Below are 19127 nucleotides of genomic sequence, written 5' to 3'. Positions count from 1 at the left end.
CGCCGCAGGTACTTCATTCTTGCACTCCAAGTATTCAATGATATTTATGGTATGCCTTACATTGTCTTTGAGTAACCTATTTGGAAGGAATCCTGCTTGATCCTTATGAATAAGATTTACTAGACATCTCTTGAGTCTACTTGCCATTACCTCTGCGAAGATTTCGTAATCATTATTTAATAATGATATGGGCCTGTAGTTTTTAATATTAAGTTTGTCCGTATCAGGTTTAGGGATCATCGTGATGTGGGCCTCTTTCCATGTCTCTGGTACCTTTCCTCCTCTCAGTATATTATTCATGATGTCACATAACACTGGGGTTAATTGATTTTCTAATACTTTATAATATTTAGCTGACAGTCCATCTGGTCCCGGGGCTTTCCCTAATTTCATCTTTCTTATCGCATCTTGGACCTCTTCTACTTTTATGGGTTTATTTAATTGGGCTCTTTCTTCCTCTGTTATAGTCTTTCCGCTACAGTCTTCTAAGTATTTTTCTATTCGGATTATTTCTTCCTCTTCCTCTTTGTACAGTTTCTCATAAAATTTGAGGAAATTTTCCTGTATTTCTTTTGGGTCTTCTATTAGTTGCTCTTCCATTTTTTTCTTATTTATCACATTTTGTTTTTGCCTTCTTCGCAATTGCCAAGCTAGTAATTTACCTGTTTCGTTAGCTGATTCGAAATATTTGTTTCATTAACTTAATTTTCCATTCAATTTCTTGACTTGTTAGCATTGAATACTGTGTTTGTAGTATTTTTGTTATTTGTATATTTTGTTCGTCTTTCGGATTTGCTATTAAATTTTTCTCGCATTCTCTTAACTGACTGAGAATTTCCTCTTTCTTTTGTTCTCTTACTTTCCTCTTATAGCTGTTTTGTTGAATAAAAAAGCCTCTTAGGACCGCTTTACTAGCATCCCAGACTACATCTATACTTGTTTCCTTATTAAGATTCAAACTGAGATAATCTTTTAAAGTGGCTTTGGCCTTCTCAATAACTTCTTCATTCTCTAATAAATATTCGTTCATTCCCCATCTGAATCCACTCTGTGATGCTCCTTTTATTTCCAACATTATCGAATTGTGATCCGAGAGGGTTCTCGGTTGAATTTCACATTTTAGAGTTCTTAATGTAAGTTCTCTTGAGACCCAGATTTGATCAATTCTGCCCCAGATCTTATGTGGTTCTGAAAAAAAAAGGTGAATTGCTTCTCTGTTGGGTGTTTGTGTCTCCAGATGTCTACCAAATTCAGATTTTCCTCCAAGTTATTAAAGGATCTTGGCAGTTTCCCTTGGTTACGTTTTTTCTTTTCTGTTTGCCTGTCAATTTCTGGTGCCGGCACTCCATTGAAATCTCCCAATAATATCGTCCTGTTACACTCTAGCTCTAGTAATATTTGTTCCAGTTTCTTAAAGAATTCCAATTTATTCAGGTTCGGGGCATATATGTTTATCACGTTAAGTTTTTCACCCTGGAAATTAATTTGTACCCCCAAAATCCTACCTTCATCATCCTTACAAATCAATTTGGGTTCCCATTTTTCTTTGGCGTATATCGCTACCCCTCTTTTTTTTTCCACAATAGAATTTATAAACTCAACCCCAAGTTTTTTGTTTATCAAAATATGTTTATGCTTTTTGGTCACGTGTGTCTCCTGTATACAAATTAAATCAAGATTCTTTCTTTTCAGGGCATTCACAATTTTATTCCTTTTGGTTTTTTCATTCACACCGTTCACGTTCCATGACAAAATTTTCAAATTCATTGTAATATTTATTTTCCAATCTATAAACAACTAATACTTTAAATTCGAGTGGTTTTGTTTTCTGTATCCTCCTCCTCTTCTTCTTCCTCTTCTTCCGCTACTCCCTCTTGCTCTTCTTCCTCTACTTCTTCTCTCTTTCCTTTATCCTCCTGTTCTTTTCCTTTCTCTCTTCTTCTTCTTCTCTCCTCTAGGTCTCTGTTTCTTCCTCCATATCTCTCCTCTACTTTTCCAAGATCTTTCTCATATCTACGTAGAAATTTGTTCACTTCTTGGATCTCAGTGATCTTAAATCTTTTATCTTTATAAAAAAAGGAGATCCCTTCCGGGAACTCCCATCTGTGTTGTATGCCGTTCTTTTTTAGAACACTTACTAGCTGTTTGTATCCTTCTCTTTTGCGTAGGAGTCTGGTTGGTATTTCTTTTAAGATGATAATTGGTCTTCCTTCAATTATTAATTTCTTTTGGTAACTTACTCTTAATATTGTATTTTTCATCTCTATCGAGTTGAATATGACTAAACAGTCTCCTGGGACCTTTTTCGATTTTACTTGTTTGGACCTTATTTTTATTCTAAAAGCGTTTTCTATAGTGTATGCAACTTCTTCTTCTTTCAATTCTAACCATTTCACTAGTTCTTTGGTCATTTTTTCTTTGATATTCTCAATTGTTTCTTCTCTCACTCCTCTAAACTTTAAATTTAACTGTTTCTGTTTCATTTCTATCATCGCTAAATTATCCAAAACTTGATCTTGATTTCTATTCAGTTCTCCTAGTTCCTCTTTTATCCTATCTGTCTCCTTCCTTTGTTCTTTCATTTCTTTTTGTATTTTTTTATTTGATTCTTCCATAATCTTTGGTCGAACTGTTAAGTCTTTAATTTTACTTGACAATTCTCCTACTGCTCCCTCTATTTTCTTGTCTATCAACTCGTGCATCTCTCCTAGCTTTTTTTCCATATGAATTTCACTCTGTTTGAATTCCTCCTTTATTTTTAGCCATAAAATATCTAAATCCTTAATTTCTTCTTGTTGGGATGCTTTCCTATCTGATAGTGTTCCTCCTATCTTTTTCCCTTTTTTTCCAGACATTTTCTCCTTCTCCATTCCCCCCCCCTTTAAGTCTCTTATAATATTTATTCTCTCCCCTAGGGAGCGCACAATCTTGATCAAATTTAATTAATTATCAAACAATAAATTCAACAGCTTCTTGAGCAGTCTAATTCCAAATTTTTCACCAATTGGTATCAAAAATAAAGATATGGAATGGTTCAATAAGTTTAACAAATCGGATTATTCTCAGGTTCCTATTGATACACTAAAGTATTGTTTATATTTGTAAGTTTTCCCAATCGAAATCTAAAATCCCAGATACCAATTACTTTCCCAAATCAAGTTCCCAGTTAATGCGCTTACAGTCTGCACACTCTAAATGTAAATAAAGTCCAGGAGGAAAAATCTAAACTGGAAACGGAATTGTTAGACCCTAAAACTAAAAATCTGTCAAGAATGTATAATCTGCTGTTGAAATGGAATACACAGGATGAAATGGATAAATCTGCGATGATTAAATGGGCACAAGATGTTGGGCATAATATCATGTTTGCCGACTGGGAACGGTTATGGACCACAGGTATGAAATTTACGGCTTGTAACGCCTTAAGAGAAAATATAATGAAAATGATATATAGGTGGTACTTGACCCCAGTCAAGCTAGCAAAAATCTATCATTTGCCTGATAATAAATGTTGGAAATGTAAAGAAAATGAAGGTACGTTTTTTCACCTTTGGTGGACGTGCCCAAAGATCAAGGCCTTCTGGGAAATGATATATAATGAATTAAAAAAGGTATTGAAATACACTTTTGTGAAAAAACCAGAGACTTTCCTCTTGGGCATGGTCGGCCAATTGGTGAGAAGGGAAGACAGGAATTTTTTTATTTATGCGACAGCAGCGGCAAGAATACTCATTGGGAAATACTGGAAGACACAAGAATTGCCTACCCGAGAAGAATGGCAGAGGAAAGTGATGGACTATATGGAACTGGCTGAGATGACCGGCAGAATTCGAGACCAGGAAGAAGGGTTGATGGAAGAAGACTGGAAAAAATTTAAAATATATCTTCAGAAACACTGCAATATAAAAGAATGTTAGAAAAAGGTTGGAGAAGAATATTAGACCGTTTTGGCAGACAGGGTATAATGGAATAAGTAAATATGAAGTGTAAAATGAGGATAGAGGAGAATTAAATACTTTCGAATGTTAAAATAAGTAAAAGAAAAGGAGGTTAGAAGGATTTGCTGGAGATACGATTTAAACTAGAATACAAAGCAGGGAGGTGAGAGGAAGTCATGGAAATAAGTAAATGGGAAAATGGTTTGTAATGGTCAAATATGTTTTTTGTTATTTCCTTTTTCTTTTTTTTACTGTGATTTTCTGTTTTTCTTATTCTTTTTTATTGTCTGTTTTTTATAAGATGTATGTGGTTTGTGTTTCTTTTTTTTATACTTTTTCTTTTTTTGTAATTGTAAAATTGGAATAAATATTCTTTAAAAAAAAAACAAAATAAATTCACATTTAACACAGGTTAGTTCGAATTAATTCAATAATGATTTTGTTAAGAGTTTGTTAGTCATGTAAAAATAAAGGCCTTATAATAAGGCCGTTAATGAAGTGTTAATCTTGCAGTAGAGCCTTTATATGAAATAGCCATTCAAGAAATCATGGGTTTAGCGTGTATCCTACTTTTGTTTTAAATAAGGGTACTCTATTCTTTCTTTTGTTCGATCTTCAGCCACTTGGTTAGCTTAATCCAGTTCAAGGGAGGGTAGACAGTAGTTAGAGATCTATCTGAGTAGAATCCCTTCTATGTCCAGAAACAGGCAGCAATCTCCAAACCCCCAAAATAATCCGTGAGAATAATGCCGATGAAGATAATGAAAAATGAGCACGGTCTCTAATCACGGTCTCTGATGTCCAATCTGATGGTTTCCAAACAATTTAGGCTTCCAAAAAAGAAAAGAAAGAAAGGGAGAGTCTTAGCTTTAATTGTTTATTTTCAGTTCTAAATTCTAAGTTTTTCAGCCACTTGCTGGCTTAATCCAATATAGGGTTGTATTGATAAGAAATCCAGGGGTCCAAAATTAAATCTAGTCCGTCCGATAAAGAAGGGTATATACCCCAGTAATCTTAAGCACACCCTCTATGACTCAGTTCATATATAATTCAGTTCCAGAAAATTCCAGGCCTTTGAGAGTCCGGGGTATTCAAAATTTAATCCAACCGCTCAAAAGAGAGAAGATAAATGTCCTAATAAAAATATGTATGAAACCCTATAAGCTCAATTCATGTGAACTCTCAAACAGCTTAGAAAAAAGTAGAGAAGAAATCAAAAAACCAAGTTCTTAAAATGGGAGAGGTTAGAGTCCAAAACTGAGATTTGAAGAAGAGAAAAAAGAAGATTTTTTTCCTAAAGCATTTGCTTATTCAATTGCCCAAACTGTAATATAGAAAGTTCAGAATTGGAAACAGGGGGAGTAATGAGTGGGGGTTATTATTTTAAAACCTTTGCGTTTTGTTCCATTTTACCTCTTCTCCCCCTCATTTTCCTTTGTAAATCCGTGTTAAAGTTTCAGGCTTCAGCATATTTCTCTCTTTGTAACCACTCTGTTCAACTCTTTCTCTTATTCTTTAGTGTTCTCCCCCAAAAAAGAAATACAAAGTTTCTAAAGGTCCTTTCCGTTACTTTTATTTTATTTAGTTTCCTTTGCCTCACTTAATAGCTGCTGAGGACTTTCACTTTTCTGTTTCTACAGCGGGTGAATGGTCACTTCCTTTCTTCACTCTTACGACTTTGTATCCTGCGCCATATTAACTCCGAAAATCAGGTCGGGCTCCTTATTTAAATCCTTTTACATCCAGAGCTCGCTTAGTGTATAATCCAGAAAATTAGCCAAGAATTGTTCCAAAAACACTAAGGGTTCTGTTCTTAAAGTTACGGAGGTTTGTCGCTTTTCCAGTGGAAGCTAGAGGCATCGCAACACGGGGTCCGCAGAGCTTACCATTCGCGTTTCTCAGTCCCGTCGCTCCCGGGTCCTTTAAAAAAAACCCGAAAAAACGTCGGAACCACTCCAACGCTGCTGAATAGTTTATCCCTCAAGGGAACCCCCCTTGAGATTTTGGGGGTCGCAGTGCCTTTGCGTTGCCCCCAAGCCCCCGTGTAGCTCAGAGAGGCCCTTCCGTGACTTCTCCGCGCTCCCTGCTGCTTGCGATCCAAACCGGAAGTCCAATCTGCCCGTTTTTTAAAGAGAAGACCAATGTTAGAGTTGGAGTGGATTTCATGATTGTGGCAACAAAAATCCGTCCTAGAAAAGAGGTCGACAAATGCTGGTCGACAAAGGCCATGACCTCTGTAGAAAGACCTCACATCTTCTGTTCTTCCTCTTTGACAAATTTTCATTAGCATTATTCAATAATTGGGGGCTCCGTTTCTTCCTGAAGATCTAATTAGTTTCTGTCTTTGTTGTAGGTGGTGATGAATTGGAAATGAAGAATGGGGGAGACCATGACAAAATCCACACAGTGGAGAAGCCAAATCAAAATTGGGAGTATGGAGAGAGCTCCAGTCAGAATTCCCGTTCCCACCAAAGAACTCACAGTGGGAAGAAAGGCTATCAGTGCTCAGAATGTGGGAAGAGCTTCAGTCGGAAGGACCATCTCACTTCGCATCAAAGAATTCATACTGGAGAGAAACCCTATCAGTGCTTGGAATGTGGAAAGAGGTTTCGTCAGAGTGGGGCTCTCACTTCCCACAAAAGAATTCATACAGGAGAGAAACCTTACCAGTGCTTGGAATGTGGAAAGAGCTTCAGTCACAGCAACAGTCTCACTTCCCACCAAAGAATTCATACAGGAGAGAAACCCTATCAGTGCTTTGAATGTGGAAAGAGCTTCAGTCAGAGCACCCATCTCATGTCCCATCAAATAATTCATACAGGGGAGAAACCCTATCAGTGCTTGGAATGTGGAAAGAGCTTTTGTCAGAGTGGGCTTCTCACTTCCCACAAAAGAATTCATACAGGAGAGAAACCCTATCAGTGCTTGGAATGTGGAAAGAGCTTCAGTCGGAAGGACAGTCTCACTTCCCACCAAAGAATTCATATAGGGGAGAAACCCTATCACTGCTTGGAATGTGGAAAGCACTTCAGTCAGAGGAGAAGTCTCGTTTCCCATCAAAGAATTCATACAGGGGTGAAACCCTACCAGTGCTTGGAATGTGGAAATAGCTTCAGTCAGAGAACCCATCTCATTTCCCATCAAATAATTTGTACAGGTGTGAAACCCTATCAATGTTTAGAATGTGGAAAGAACTTCAGTCAGAGCAGTAGTCTCGCTTCCCATCAAATAATTCATACAGGGCTGAAACCCTATCAGTGCTTGGAATGTGGAAAGAGCTTCAGTCACAGGCGAAGTCTCACTTCCCATCAAATAATTCATACAGGGGTGAAACCCCATCAGTGCTTAGAATGTGGAAAGAACTTCAGTGACAGCCACAATCTCGCTTCCCATCAAAGAATCCATACAGGGGAGAAACCCTATCAATGCTTGGAATGTGGAAAGAGTTTTCGTGTGAGTGGGGCTCTCACTTCCCATCAAAGAATTCATACAGGGGAGAAACCCTATCAGTGCTTGGAATGTGGAAAGAGCTTCAGTTGGAAGGACAGTCTCGCTTCCCACCAAAGAATTCATACAGGGGAGAAACCCTATCACTGCTTGGAATGTGGAAAGCACTTCAGTCAGAGGAGCAGTCTCGCTTCCCATCAAAGAATTCATACAGGGGTGAAACCCTACCAGTGCTTGGAATGTGGGCAGAGCTTCAGAAAGAGGGCAGGTCTCACCCGCCATCAAAGAACTCATACAGTGGTACCTTAGGTTAAGATCTTAATTAGTTCTGGAGGTCGATTCTTAACCTGAAACTTTTTTTTTCTTTCAAAAATTTTATTAGTTTTTACAATATCAACGACAAACAAAAACATAAAACAAACAAAATATAACAAACATAAATCATAACCTTATTGAAAATAACAGTTATTTACTTTGTAAAACGACTTCCTCGTTTCCCCTTAGTTGAATTTCATTGCATATCCTTATAACGGTTTTCCAAATCCCAATTTTAATACCCTTTAAATTAAACATTAACATCTTTAAATCTTCTCCTTCTTGTATTAAACATATTATTTTATCAGTTAACATAAATACAATCCTAAGCCCATTAAGTATCTGGACGCTATTTCCAGTTATTTTATCTTAACAAATTTAGCTAAATAATCATTAAATTTCTTCCATTCTTCGTGTTCCTCCTCCTTCTGGTCACGGACGGCTAGCTCCATAAAATCCATCATCTTCATCTGCCATTCTTCTACTGTTGGTAATTCTTGAGTTTTCCACTTTTTAGCTAACAAAATACAAGCCGCAGTTGTGGCATACAAAAATAGATTAACATCTTTCTTGGTCAATTCCAACCTGAAACTCTTCTTAACCTGAAGCACCACTTTAGCTAATGGGGCCTCCTGCTGCTGCCACGCTGCTCCCTCGCAATTTCTGTTCTCACCCTGAAGCAAAGTTCTTAACCCGAGGTACTATTTCTGGGTTAGCGGAGTCTGTAACCTGAAGCGTCTGTAACCTGAGGTCCCACTGTACAGGGCATGAAGCGTAATAGAAATGTGGAAACAGCTTCTCTTCCAAGAGAAGTCTAGCTTCCCATGAAGAAATTCATGTGATTGAGCAGGTGGTTGCTGAAGAACTCCAGGCATGCCTGGAGGATGGGGACCATTTGGATCCCTTCCAATCGGGAATCAGGCCTCATATTGGGACTGAAACTGCCTTGGTTGTGCTGGTCCATGATCTCCGGCGCTCTAGGGACAACTGTGAAAGCTGTTTCCTGCTTCTGCCGGAGCTCTCAGTGGCCTTTGATACCATCAACCACGACATCCTCCTTGACCGTCTAGAGGAGCTGGGAGCTGAGGGTTATACAGTGGTTCCACTCCTTCCTCCTGGGCCGTGTTCAGAAAGTGGTGGTGGGGGATCATTGTTCAGACCCCTGGGCTCTCACTTGTGGGGTGCCTCAGGGTTCCATCCTCTCCCCCATTCTTTTTAACATCTACATGAAGCTGCTGCGAGAGATCATCAGAGGGTTTGGGCTGGGTGTTCATCAGTATGCGGATGATATCCTGCTCTAACTCTCTTTTAAATCGGAATCAGTGAAAGCGCTGAAGGTCCTGTGTGTGTGTCTGGAGGCGGTTGAAGGATGGATGGCAGGTGACTGATTGAGGTTGAATCCTGACAAGACAGAAGTGCTGTTCTGGGGTGACAGGGGGCGGGCTGGTGTTGAGGACTCGCTTGGACTACTGCAACGCATTCTATGTGAGGTTACATTTGAAGGTGACCTGGAAACTACAACTAATCCAGAATGTGGTAGCTAGACTGGTGACTGGGAGTAGCTGCCGAGACCACATAACACCGGTTCTGAAAGACCTACATTGGCTCCCAGTACGTTTCTGGACACAATTCAAAGTGTTGGTGCTCACCTTTAAAGCCCTTAACAGCCTTGGCCCAGTATACTTGAAGGAGTGTCTCCACCCCCATCCTTCTGTCTGGACACTGAGGTGTCCAGGGTCTTCTGCTGGCTCCCTCACTGCGGGAAGTGAAGTTACAGGGCCTTCTCAGTAGTGGCACCCACCCTGTGGAATATCCTCCTACCAGATTTCAAAGAAATAAACAACTATCTGACTTTGAGAAGACATCTAAAGGGAGCCCTGTTTGGGAAGCTTTTAATATGTGTTGAATTATTGTATTTTAATATTTTGCTGGAAGCCACCCAGCGTGGTTGGAGAAAACCAGCCAGATGGACGGGGTATAAATAAATCATTGTTATTGTTATTGTTTTAAGGTCTTTCCCACGCAATATGGGAATCCACATCCATCTGAAGTTCAGGAGCAGTTGGACAATCCCCAGATTCTGGGGATCTACATTTGGGGCCATCAGGTAGAAAAAGGGGGAACTGGGATTTATCTTGAAGAGTAGGAACATGTTGGGAATCAAGCCTTTATCAGGAGAAACTGGCCACTCTCCAGGCACCCGGCTTGATCTCCTGTTGACCTCCCTGTCTGCATTCCCCAGCAGGATCCAGGCAGAGGTCGCGATAGGCGATCCTTCTCAGAGTGAGAAGAACACCCCCCCTCTTTCCTGCCCCCCCAGGCAGGGGAAAGAGATAGACAGAAATGTATTTACATGCCTTTATTTCTGTCTTTGCAGCGTTACAGAAAACATGACTGCTCTCTTAAAGCTCCAGCAGTCGAGAGACAAACTCCTCCTGTACTTCCTGTACAGCTCATATTACACTCTGAGCTAATTCCGGTGCCCTCTGCCCTGTGAATTGACTGTCCCTCTGTTTCCCACGGAACAGTCCCAACATTCCCATTATGGTTTGCTTTCGAGCTACCAGCTCGCGGCCACAGTGTATCCATAACTTGCCCAGGAAGCAAAGGAAGAAGGTGACCTGGAAACTACAACTAATCCAGAATGTGATAGCTAGACTGGTGACTGGGAGTAGCTGCCGAGACCACATAACACCGGTCCTGAAAGAACTACATTGGCTCCCCGTTTCTGGACACAATTCAAAGTGTTGGTGCTCACCTTTAGACTTCCGGGTTGGCGCCATCGCCGAATGGCGGACTCCCTCCGAGCTCCGGAGGGAGTCTGCTCGGCAGGGGCTGGGTCCTACCGCGCCGGCGACGCGGGGACCCTCAAAAACCACGGGCACGGAGCCCGTGGACATGGGGACTCGGCTGGCACCGCTAGCGCCCTCCCGACTCGTGAAGGAGCCTTTTTAAAGGCTTCGGATCGGGTGCCGGGGAGTGGCGTGGTGCTTTGAGTCCATTGCTTCCCCTGCCGAGCGCAGCCGCATGCCATTCGACGGAGAGCGCTGACTTCTTCCATTGGAAATTCGGACTATCAACAACAACCCGTGAGTAATTGGGAAACCGGGTACAAAAGGAGAAAAAAAGAATTTTTTTTCGGATTCGGCACGAGCGGGGGGGATCTAAAAAGGAAGTCAGTCCCCCCCCCGATTGTAAACATTCTAAAACAAGGACTGGGTAACCAAGATCGAAAGAGAAGTTTATTGCTGACAAAAATCATTAATTCCACGAAGGGAAATTACAAGAATTGTGCTGGAGGAGAAGAGTGGAGGGTGAGAGGGAAAATGCAACCCCCCCTGGGAACCGGGGCGATTTGTAGAACCTGGCGAAGAGAGACGGAGACTTTGACAGCTGTCAAAGTAGCTGTCAAAGCTGGAGAATATAAAGAGGACTTTGTTACAAGGACTTTGCTGGCTAATTCTGTTACAATTTGACACAATATGGATATAAACTGTCGGAAAATAAGGAACAACAATTTGACTTTTGGATTAGAGGACAATCCCCCTAGAGGGGTTTCAGGACATTACAAGTGGTCGTATGTGGAAAATCACTCTGGGATTCGCACAGGACTTATCTTCCGGGAAAGCTGCAAAACTGACATAGTATTTTGTCTACAGAGGTGTTTACATTAAAAGGAGACAATAGAATTTTCTATTGAAGAAAGGAAGGGACTGGACGTAAGTTTTTGTTCCTGAACAACAAACCTCTGTAGAGATACCAGATTTCGGAATAAGAACGTTTTAGCAGCTGAACAAGACAAGAAACCTGAGAAAGTAAGGAATAAAAAGAACAAAGGACTAACTACGACACGGAAAGAACAATGGGAGGAGCAGCAAAGACCAAGGAAATTAAAGGCATCTATTAGACTGGATTTTTGAAGTTAAACATTATTAAAATAAACAAATTAAAAGAAAACCGGCAAGGTGGAATGGGAAAAATCTGGCCATGGACTTGAGATCTCCAGGCTGACGACATATAGACTGATGGATATGTGGAATTCAAACCGGGGAAGGGAAGGGGGAGTTTTGGAATCCAAAGGCTAATGTAACCATCTTTTTGAAACTTCTTATACTTTTTATCTTCTATTTCTTTATATAACTTTTGTATATCATGGTATTTTGATTTGGCATGTTTAAAAAAAAGGGAATTCGTGGAAGGAAATTGGGGTTGATCTTGGGGAAAAATCTTTTTTCTTTTTCTGTTAATGATGAGGGATGATGATAAAATTGTATAATTTAAATTGGTTAATGGGTTAAACATATTAAGTTTTAAAATGGGAGTGAGAGCTTGTGGAACCAAATTAATGAAAGGGGAATACAGTCGGGGGGGGGGAGGAGGGAGTCCTAGAAAGAAGATAACGAAAGTAAGGTTCTAAATGTATTCTATCTTTTCTTTTCTGTTATTTTTCTATATTATTGGAAATTCTAATAAATATGATATAAAAAAAAAAAAAACAAAGTGTTGGTGCTCACCTTTAAATTCCTTAACAGCCTCGGCCCAGTGTACCTGAGGGAGTGTCTCCACCCCCATCCTTCTGTCTGGACATTGAGGTCCAACTCCCAGGGTCTTCTGCTGGTTCCCTCACTGCGGGAAGTGAAATTACAGGGCCTTCTTGGTAGTGGCACCCACCCTGTGGAATGCCCTCCTACCAGATGACAAAGAAATAAACAACTATCTGACTTTGAGAAGACATCTCAAGGGAGCCCTGTTTAGGGAAGCTTTTAATATGTGATGAATTATTGTATTTTAATATTTTGCTGGAAGCCACCCAGAGTGGTTGGAGAAACCCAGCCAGACGGACGGGGTATAAATAAATTATTGTTATTGTTTTAAGGACTTTCCCATGCAATATGGGAATCCACATCCATCTGAAGTTCAGGAGCAGTTGGACAATCCCCAGATTCTTGGGATCTACTTTTGTGGCCATCTGGTAGAAAAAGGGGAACTGGGTTTTATTATGAAGAGTCGGAACAGTGTATCCATAACTTGCCCAGGATGCAAAGGGAGAGGTGAGTGCTTTGCTGTGGTTCCAGGACAAATCTCAGACAGTTGACCAACTACAGTCCCCAACACATGCACACAAAGAACAAGACAAAATGCTGACCGTGTAGAACGGGAGGAGGTCTTCCAGGAGTGCCTCCAGACTCTCAATATTTTGTGGGACTGAATCACATCCCAGAATATTAGACTAGGGACTCAGCTACGTTACTCAAAAAACTGTGTTTTGAATGCATTGTAAACAAGGAACGTGGTTTTTAAAAGCAGTGGTGGGGTGGCATAGGGCATTTGACACCAGTGTTGAGTGCTCCTGCTTCCAGGTTCCATCCCACCCTCACCTTTGGGAGAGTCCAAAAAGGAAAGAATGAAAAGCCCATGGCAGAGGCACAATTCCGTCTTAACATCAAACCAGCCATACCTGTGGGATTTTGTAGATGCTTGACACAGGTGACATATGTCTAGAAATATCAGGTTCAGCATCTTCAAGAACAGCCAACAGGTTATTCCTCTTCCCACAGTCATAGTTTGGAATGTCTGCGTGCCCAGTAGAGAGCAGGTCTAGCAGGGCATCAGAAGTCATCCTTGCATTAGAATAATGGTCATAGATGACATAGCCGAGGGTGACATTGCGTAAGAGCCTGGGGTCCTGATTGATTTCACGAATGGCAGCCAGGAAGGACAGGACATTCCAGAATTTCCCACGATAGCCACTGGAATGAAAAAGTGCCCTACATTGAATGAAAACAACATTTCTAATTCTTTCTGCATCTAAACTCTGAGCTGTTTCCAGCACAGAAAATAAAACGAGTCCACCCTGAGATGCTTAACTACCTTCCATTAGCGGCCTGTAGGAGAGAGCAAAGGCCCATCAGCCTCACTGACGGTGGACTGACACCATAGTGAAACTGTGACCACAACTTTCACCATCATGAACATTTCATGAGATTGCGTTTCAGCTGTGTTTACAGTCAGCTGCATTATTTACCGCCTTGTAGGTTTGGATTTTTAAATTCCACTTAGCCCAATCGTAACATTCTCAAACGCAGCATACTCATGTTCAGTCAGGACTTCAGCATCAGCTGCTGCTGCACCTTCAACTGAGAAGCACCTAAGTTCATGGTCCTGGCATATGGGGGCACCTGGAACCTATGAAATCAGAGTGTGCCTCCTGACAGTCAATATTTTGCAGGAGGGATTCAAGCAGTTGATTCCCTTACCTTTACCGCCCCAACCTGGCCACAGTGATCCATGCAACGGCCACTTCCAGGATTGACTACTGTAATTCGCTCTACGCAGGGCTACCCTTGAACCTGTTCCAGAAATTCCACCAGTTGCAAAATGCTTCAGTGAGGCTACTCACGGGGTCTCTGCCATGGGAGCATATTCACCCAGTGCTTTTCCAGCTGCACTGGCTCCCGGTGTAGTACAGGGTCAGATTTAAGGTGCTGGTTTTGACCTTTAAAGCCCTTCACGGCCTAGGACCCTCATACCAATGGGACCGCCTCTCCCGGTATGGCCCAATGAGGACCTTAAGGTCCATAAATAGCAACACTCTAGAGGTCCCGGGCCCTAAGGAAGTTAGATTAGCCTCAACCAGAGCCAGGGCTTTTTCAACACTGGCTCCGGCCTGGTGGAACGCTCTGTCTCATGAGACCAGGGCCCTGCAGGATCTGATTTCTTTCCGCAGGGCGTGTAAGACAGAGTTGTTCTGCCTGGCCTTTGGCTTTGAGTCAATTTGATTCCCTCCCCCTCTTTCTTTTTCTTTTCTCCTCCTGTGATGAGGCTGCATTTTAATGTTTTAGTGTTGTATTTTATTTTTGTTTTTAAGTTGTATTCATTCAAGTTGTTTTTATTATTGCTTGTTAGCTGCCCTGAGCCCAGCCTTGGCTGGGGAGGGCAGGGTATAAATAAAATTAATTATTATTATTGTTGTTGTTGTTGTTGTTAAAGAGCACCACATAATCAAGTAAATCAGGATGAATGCTGAATCAGCAGGGTGTCTGGAGAAGCCTTGAATCAGGTGGAGAGCATTATTGGTTGGTTGGTTGACTGATTCATTGACTGAATCAGAAGCAGGATGTCACCTCACGTTCCTCTCAAAGATGGGGTCCATTTTAGTGGACTCAGAGGAGAACTTTGGGCAAATCCCTTGAGTTTTCATGAGAAGTAAAGGAAAGGGGAAGGGGGAAGAGTGATGTTGTGTCAGGCGTGGAGAGTTCTCCTCTCCCTTTGGTAACATCACAGATAAGAATTAACAAGCAGTTGATCTATTTATAGTCCTTTTATTACAGCATCATGTTGCAAGCAGAAATACACAGCTCTCTGCAAGGAGGTCAGTTGGCTGCTCTAAATCCTCCTTCCGACCTCCGTAGTATTTTAGGTGCCAATGGGAAGTTCCTCCCTGTTGGGAAAAAGCACCAAGGCAAAAGCCAGCTCCAGATGGCTGGAATGCAAAACAGGATGTTATGTTTTGCAGATGTACTGTTGGAGAAAAGGTGGAGCCTATTCTCTGTACTGAGCACCGGATGTTAGCTCAGTGTGTCATCTGACCTGTGCTGGAAGTACAGGGGAGGAGTTGAGACTCTTCTGATGGAGTCTGAAGGGAACAGTCACATTTCTATGTACTGTTGAGTGACAGGAATAAAACATGTAAAAAGACTCCTGTCTGTCTCTTCTTCCCCTCCCTGGGAAGGAATGCAGGGAGGGAGGAAGGAGGAGGGTGTGTTCTCCTCACGTCTGAGGAGAATCGCCAGGTTTGTTTACCTAGCCTGCCAGGGGTAGCAGACGGACGGTAAACACAGTATCTCGCTCAATTGCCTCGGGGGAGGCCAGGTACCTCTGCCTGTGAGCTGAAGATACTAACATATGGTAGCAGAGGATGGTTTCGATCCATCGGACCTCTGCATGAGAGGCTGGTGGATTGTCCTCCTCTGCTCCAAGGAGGAAGAGAGGCGTCTGAAAGAAGCCAGAGGTTCAACAGACAGCTGGTGGAAAGAAGAGGTGTTTTCCAGAGCAACAAAGTTCAAGGTATGCTGCATTTCGGGCTAGAAGAGTGAACGCAGTTTGATTAATTCACTGGTTCACGGAGCTGCGTTTCAACGAAAACAAAAGCTCCGGGAGGAAGAGGCCTGCAGCTTAAAGGCTGAAGCCTGCATTCCACAAATTCTTGTGGTTGATAAACTGTCCTATTGAAATGCATTGTTGCTAAGTAACGGAAAGTTGGAAAGTTACTGGCAAAGGGGCTGGACTGTGAGTGTGAGCCTGGGAAAGCGAAACAAAACCAGAGAGTGTTTTGGCTACAAGTTTATGTGCCCTTGGAAGGGACTTTCCATAGCAGCCAGAGTTTAGCTGCCAGGTGCAAAAGAGCGTAAACAACTTGCAGTTTGCCTGCCTGAGTGAGAAAGGAAAAAAACAACTGTTGGATTTTACAGTTTGTTTGAGAGTGTGGGCTGGAAAGCTGAAGAGGCTTGGCTTCAAGATGGATGCCAAGAAAGGAGCTTTGCCTTACCCACCTCCCTTAACCAGAGACAGTTATTCATCATGGTCTGGATGGATAACTACCCCAGAAGGGGTGAGCCAAGATGATGCTGGCCAAGTTCCTAAGAGCTCATCGAAAGCTGAGGAGAGCTTTGACCCCAGAGGGGAGAGTGCAGGAACTGTGATTGTTGGAACTGTTGGTGTTCCTGAACAAGGTGCAATGGGTGTTGCTGACAGGGGGAGGGAGGAACGGAGTTCAAATCTCCCCACTGATGAATCTGCTGGAGAGCATGGAGTAGCATTGAGTGCTGTCCGATGCTACAATTGTGGACAGACTGGGCATCTACAGCGAAACTGTAAGAAGCCGTGCCAGTCAAGAGGAGCAAAGAGCAGCTCTACGAAGCCTGAGGCGTCAGGCAAAAGCCGTACAAAGTGCCAGGTGAAACCTGCAAAGGCTATGATGGCGAAAGGAACCACGCCAGATGTTGGGAACTCGTTCATAATTGACACGGGCGCAACGGTTCATATGTGCCCGCACAGACAACTGTTTTCGACATTGAAGAAGCAAAGCTTCACTGTGAAACAGGCCAACGGTCAAGAGTTGGAAGCAACCGGAATTGGAACTGTGTATCTTGAGAGCCTGAACTTGACTATAAGTGATGTTTACCTGGTTCCAGAACTGAAATTTAATCTGCTGAGTGTGTCGCAGATTGCAAAGAAAGGACTGAAACTGTCCTATGATGCTAAAAGCTGCAAGATCTACAAAGATGGAGAACTGTTTCTTACTGCTAAAGAGAAAGATGGACTGTATTTGTTGACTTTTGATCAAAGTGATTACATGAAATGTAATTCTTCTGATTCTAACGAAATCTCTCTTGCAGGTGTGACCAGTGTGAGCACCAGGAAGGTGACCAAGAAGGTCAACAGGACATTTCAACGGGTGTATGCTGATGTGATTGGTCCTCTAGAACCATCTAGGGGCAGTGCAAAATATTACCTTTTGTGTGTGGATTGTTTCACAAATTATTCTTGGGTTTATTTGATGGAAAAACCGCAAGAAACTTTAGAAAAGTTTCAGGAGTTTTGTGACAAGGTTAAAAGTATGCATGATGCTAACATTGATTGTCTTTTCACAGATGACAAACAAGTTTTTCTGTTACAGAAGTTTCAGAAGTTCCTGGATGGAAAAGGGATAGACCACAAAGTTGCTGTTTCACCAGAAGCGTGGAACAGGGGGGTCTGTGTAAGGGTGAACAAAGAATTGCAAAAGGGGATGAATGCGCAATTGCTGAGTTCACATTTGCCACATGAATATTGGGCCGAATCGCTAGCGTCCTATCTTCATGTGTGGTTGAGAAAGGTCTCAACAGAGTTGGGATGTTCTCCTTTTGAGAAGCTGTTCAATAGAAAACCTTCTGTTGCCTATTTTAAGGTTTTCGGGTCTCATGTGAGAACAGAAGCTCCAGGTGGAGTAAAGAATGCCAGAGGCATTTTTGTGGGTTATGAAAAAGGTCTCTACAGAGTAATTTTGTCTGAATCTGGTCAGGTGATTCTCACAAAGTTCCTAGAGAGTGCTCCAGAGCAAGAGCGGGTTGTAGAACACACATTTCCCACAGGAAACGATTCAGATGATGTTGATGATTTTTCTGATGTCACAGATTACAGTGGTACTGACGATGACAGTGATAGCTCAGAGAGTTCAGTTGTAACGGTCATTGAGAGAAAATCTCACACAATGGATAGACCTTCACAGGTGAAGGAAGAACCACTGATAGCTACTGGTTCTCAACAGAGTCCAAAGGTTGAACCAGTGAGCACAGAGGATCAGAACCTCAAACGCAGGTCTGGGAGAGTCACAAAGGGTGTACCATCAAAGAGGTACTCAAAAGAGTTTGCTAACTTAGCTGTTGCATGTGTTGCTATTGTTAACAACTCAAAGCAGGTTAAAGCAGTGTCTAAGTCAGAGACAAAGACACAACAGAGAGTAGCTAGCCAAGGTAATGCAGAAGCACTCATTCCTTGGAAGCCAGACAACCAGAGAGGTACACTGGTGAAACCAGTGGTGGGGAGTTCCAAGGGTGGAACTGAAACAACAGGGGACTGTTATATGTATAACAACTGTTTGTTCTCTTCTCTGGATCATGTTTTGCCAATTGATGCTTTTGGGGGAGGATGTTGGGAAAAAGCACCAAGGCAAAAGCCAGCTCCAGATGGCTGGAATGCAAAACAGGATGTTATGTTTTGCAGATGTACTGTTGGAGAAAAGGTGGAGCCTATTCTCTGTACTGAGCACCGGATGTAAGCTCAGTGTGTCATCTGACCTGTGCTGGAAGTACAGGGGAGGAGTTGAGACTCTTCTGATGGAGTCTGAAGGGAACAGTCACATTTCTATGTACTGTTGAGTGACAGGAATAAAACATGTAAAAAGACTCCTGTCTGTCTCTTCTTCCCCTCCCTGGGAAGGAATGCAGGGAGGGAGGGAGGAGGAGGGTGTGTTCTCTTCACGTCTGAGGAGAATCGCCAGGTTTGTTTACCTAGCCTGCCGGGGGTAGCAGACGGACGGTAAACACAGTATCTCGCTCAATTGCCTCGGGGGAGGCCAGGTACCTCTGCCTGTGAGCTGAAGATACTAACACTCCCTCCCTCTGACTTCTTTGCTCTCTCTTATGTTCAGTCCAAGTATGTGACTGAGCGACTCTTTTGGTCGAGTCTGTGATTAACGACCTGAGCCTTTGATGAGGCTCCAAGCACGTTCCCCCATTACGCAGAGTATCCAGCACGCAGGGAAGGAGCCGAGATAGTATGAGCTACATTGCAAAGAGCGTTTTATTTCTAACTATGCAGACAGAAAAGAAATATACATGCTCTCTCTGTGAAAGCAGAGAGCAACTGAACAACAAAGGAACAGGA

General features: G+C 42.3%; 1 protein-coding gene and 1 long non-coding RNA gene across 2 annotated transcripts in view; both read left to right on the top strand.

The window, feature by feature from the left end:
- LOC308469732 (uncharacterized protein) overlaps window positions 1-14674 on the top strand; it is a 28151-nt gene extending 13477 nt beyond the window's left edge. Inside the window, exons 3-4 of the mRNA XM_080992613.1 lie at window positions 6292-9852; window positions 12717-14674. Of these exons, the coding sequence (XP_080848739.1) occupies window positions 6292-7694 (1403 nt within the window). The 3' untranslated portion in view covers window positions 7695-9852; window positions 12717-14674. The remainder of the gene's footprint in view (window positions 1-6291; window positions 9853-12716) is intronic.
- LOC308470280 overlaps window positions 1-19127 on the top strand; it is a 267788-nt gene that overhangs the window by 206287 nt on the left and 42374 nt on the right. The gene's annotated exons all lie outside the window — the stretch shown is intronic.

The sequence above is a fragment of the Podarcis pityusensis genome (genome assembly GCF_964106645.2).
Source record: "Podarcis pityusensis genome assembly, chromosome: 2".
NCBI lineage: Eukaryota > Metazoa > Chordata > Lepidosauria > Squamata > Lacertidae > Podarcis > Podarcis pityusensis.
This window is presented reverse-complemented; position numbering and strand designations above follow the sequence as displayed.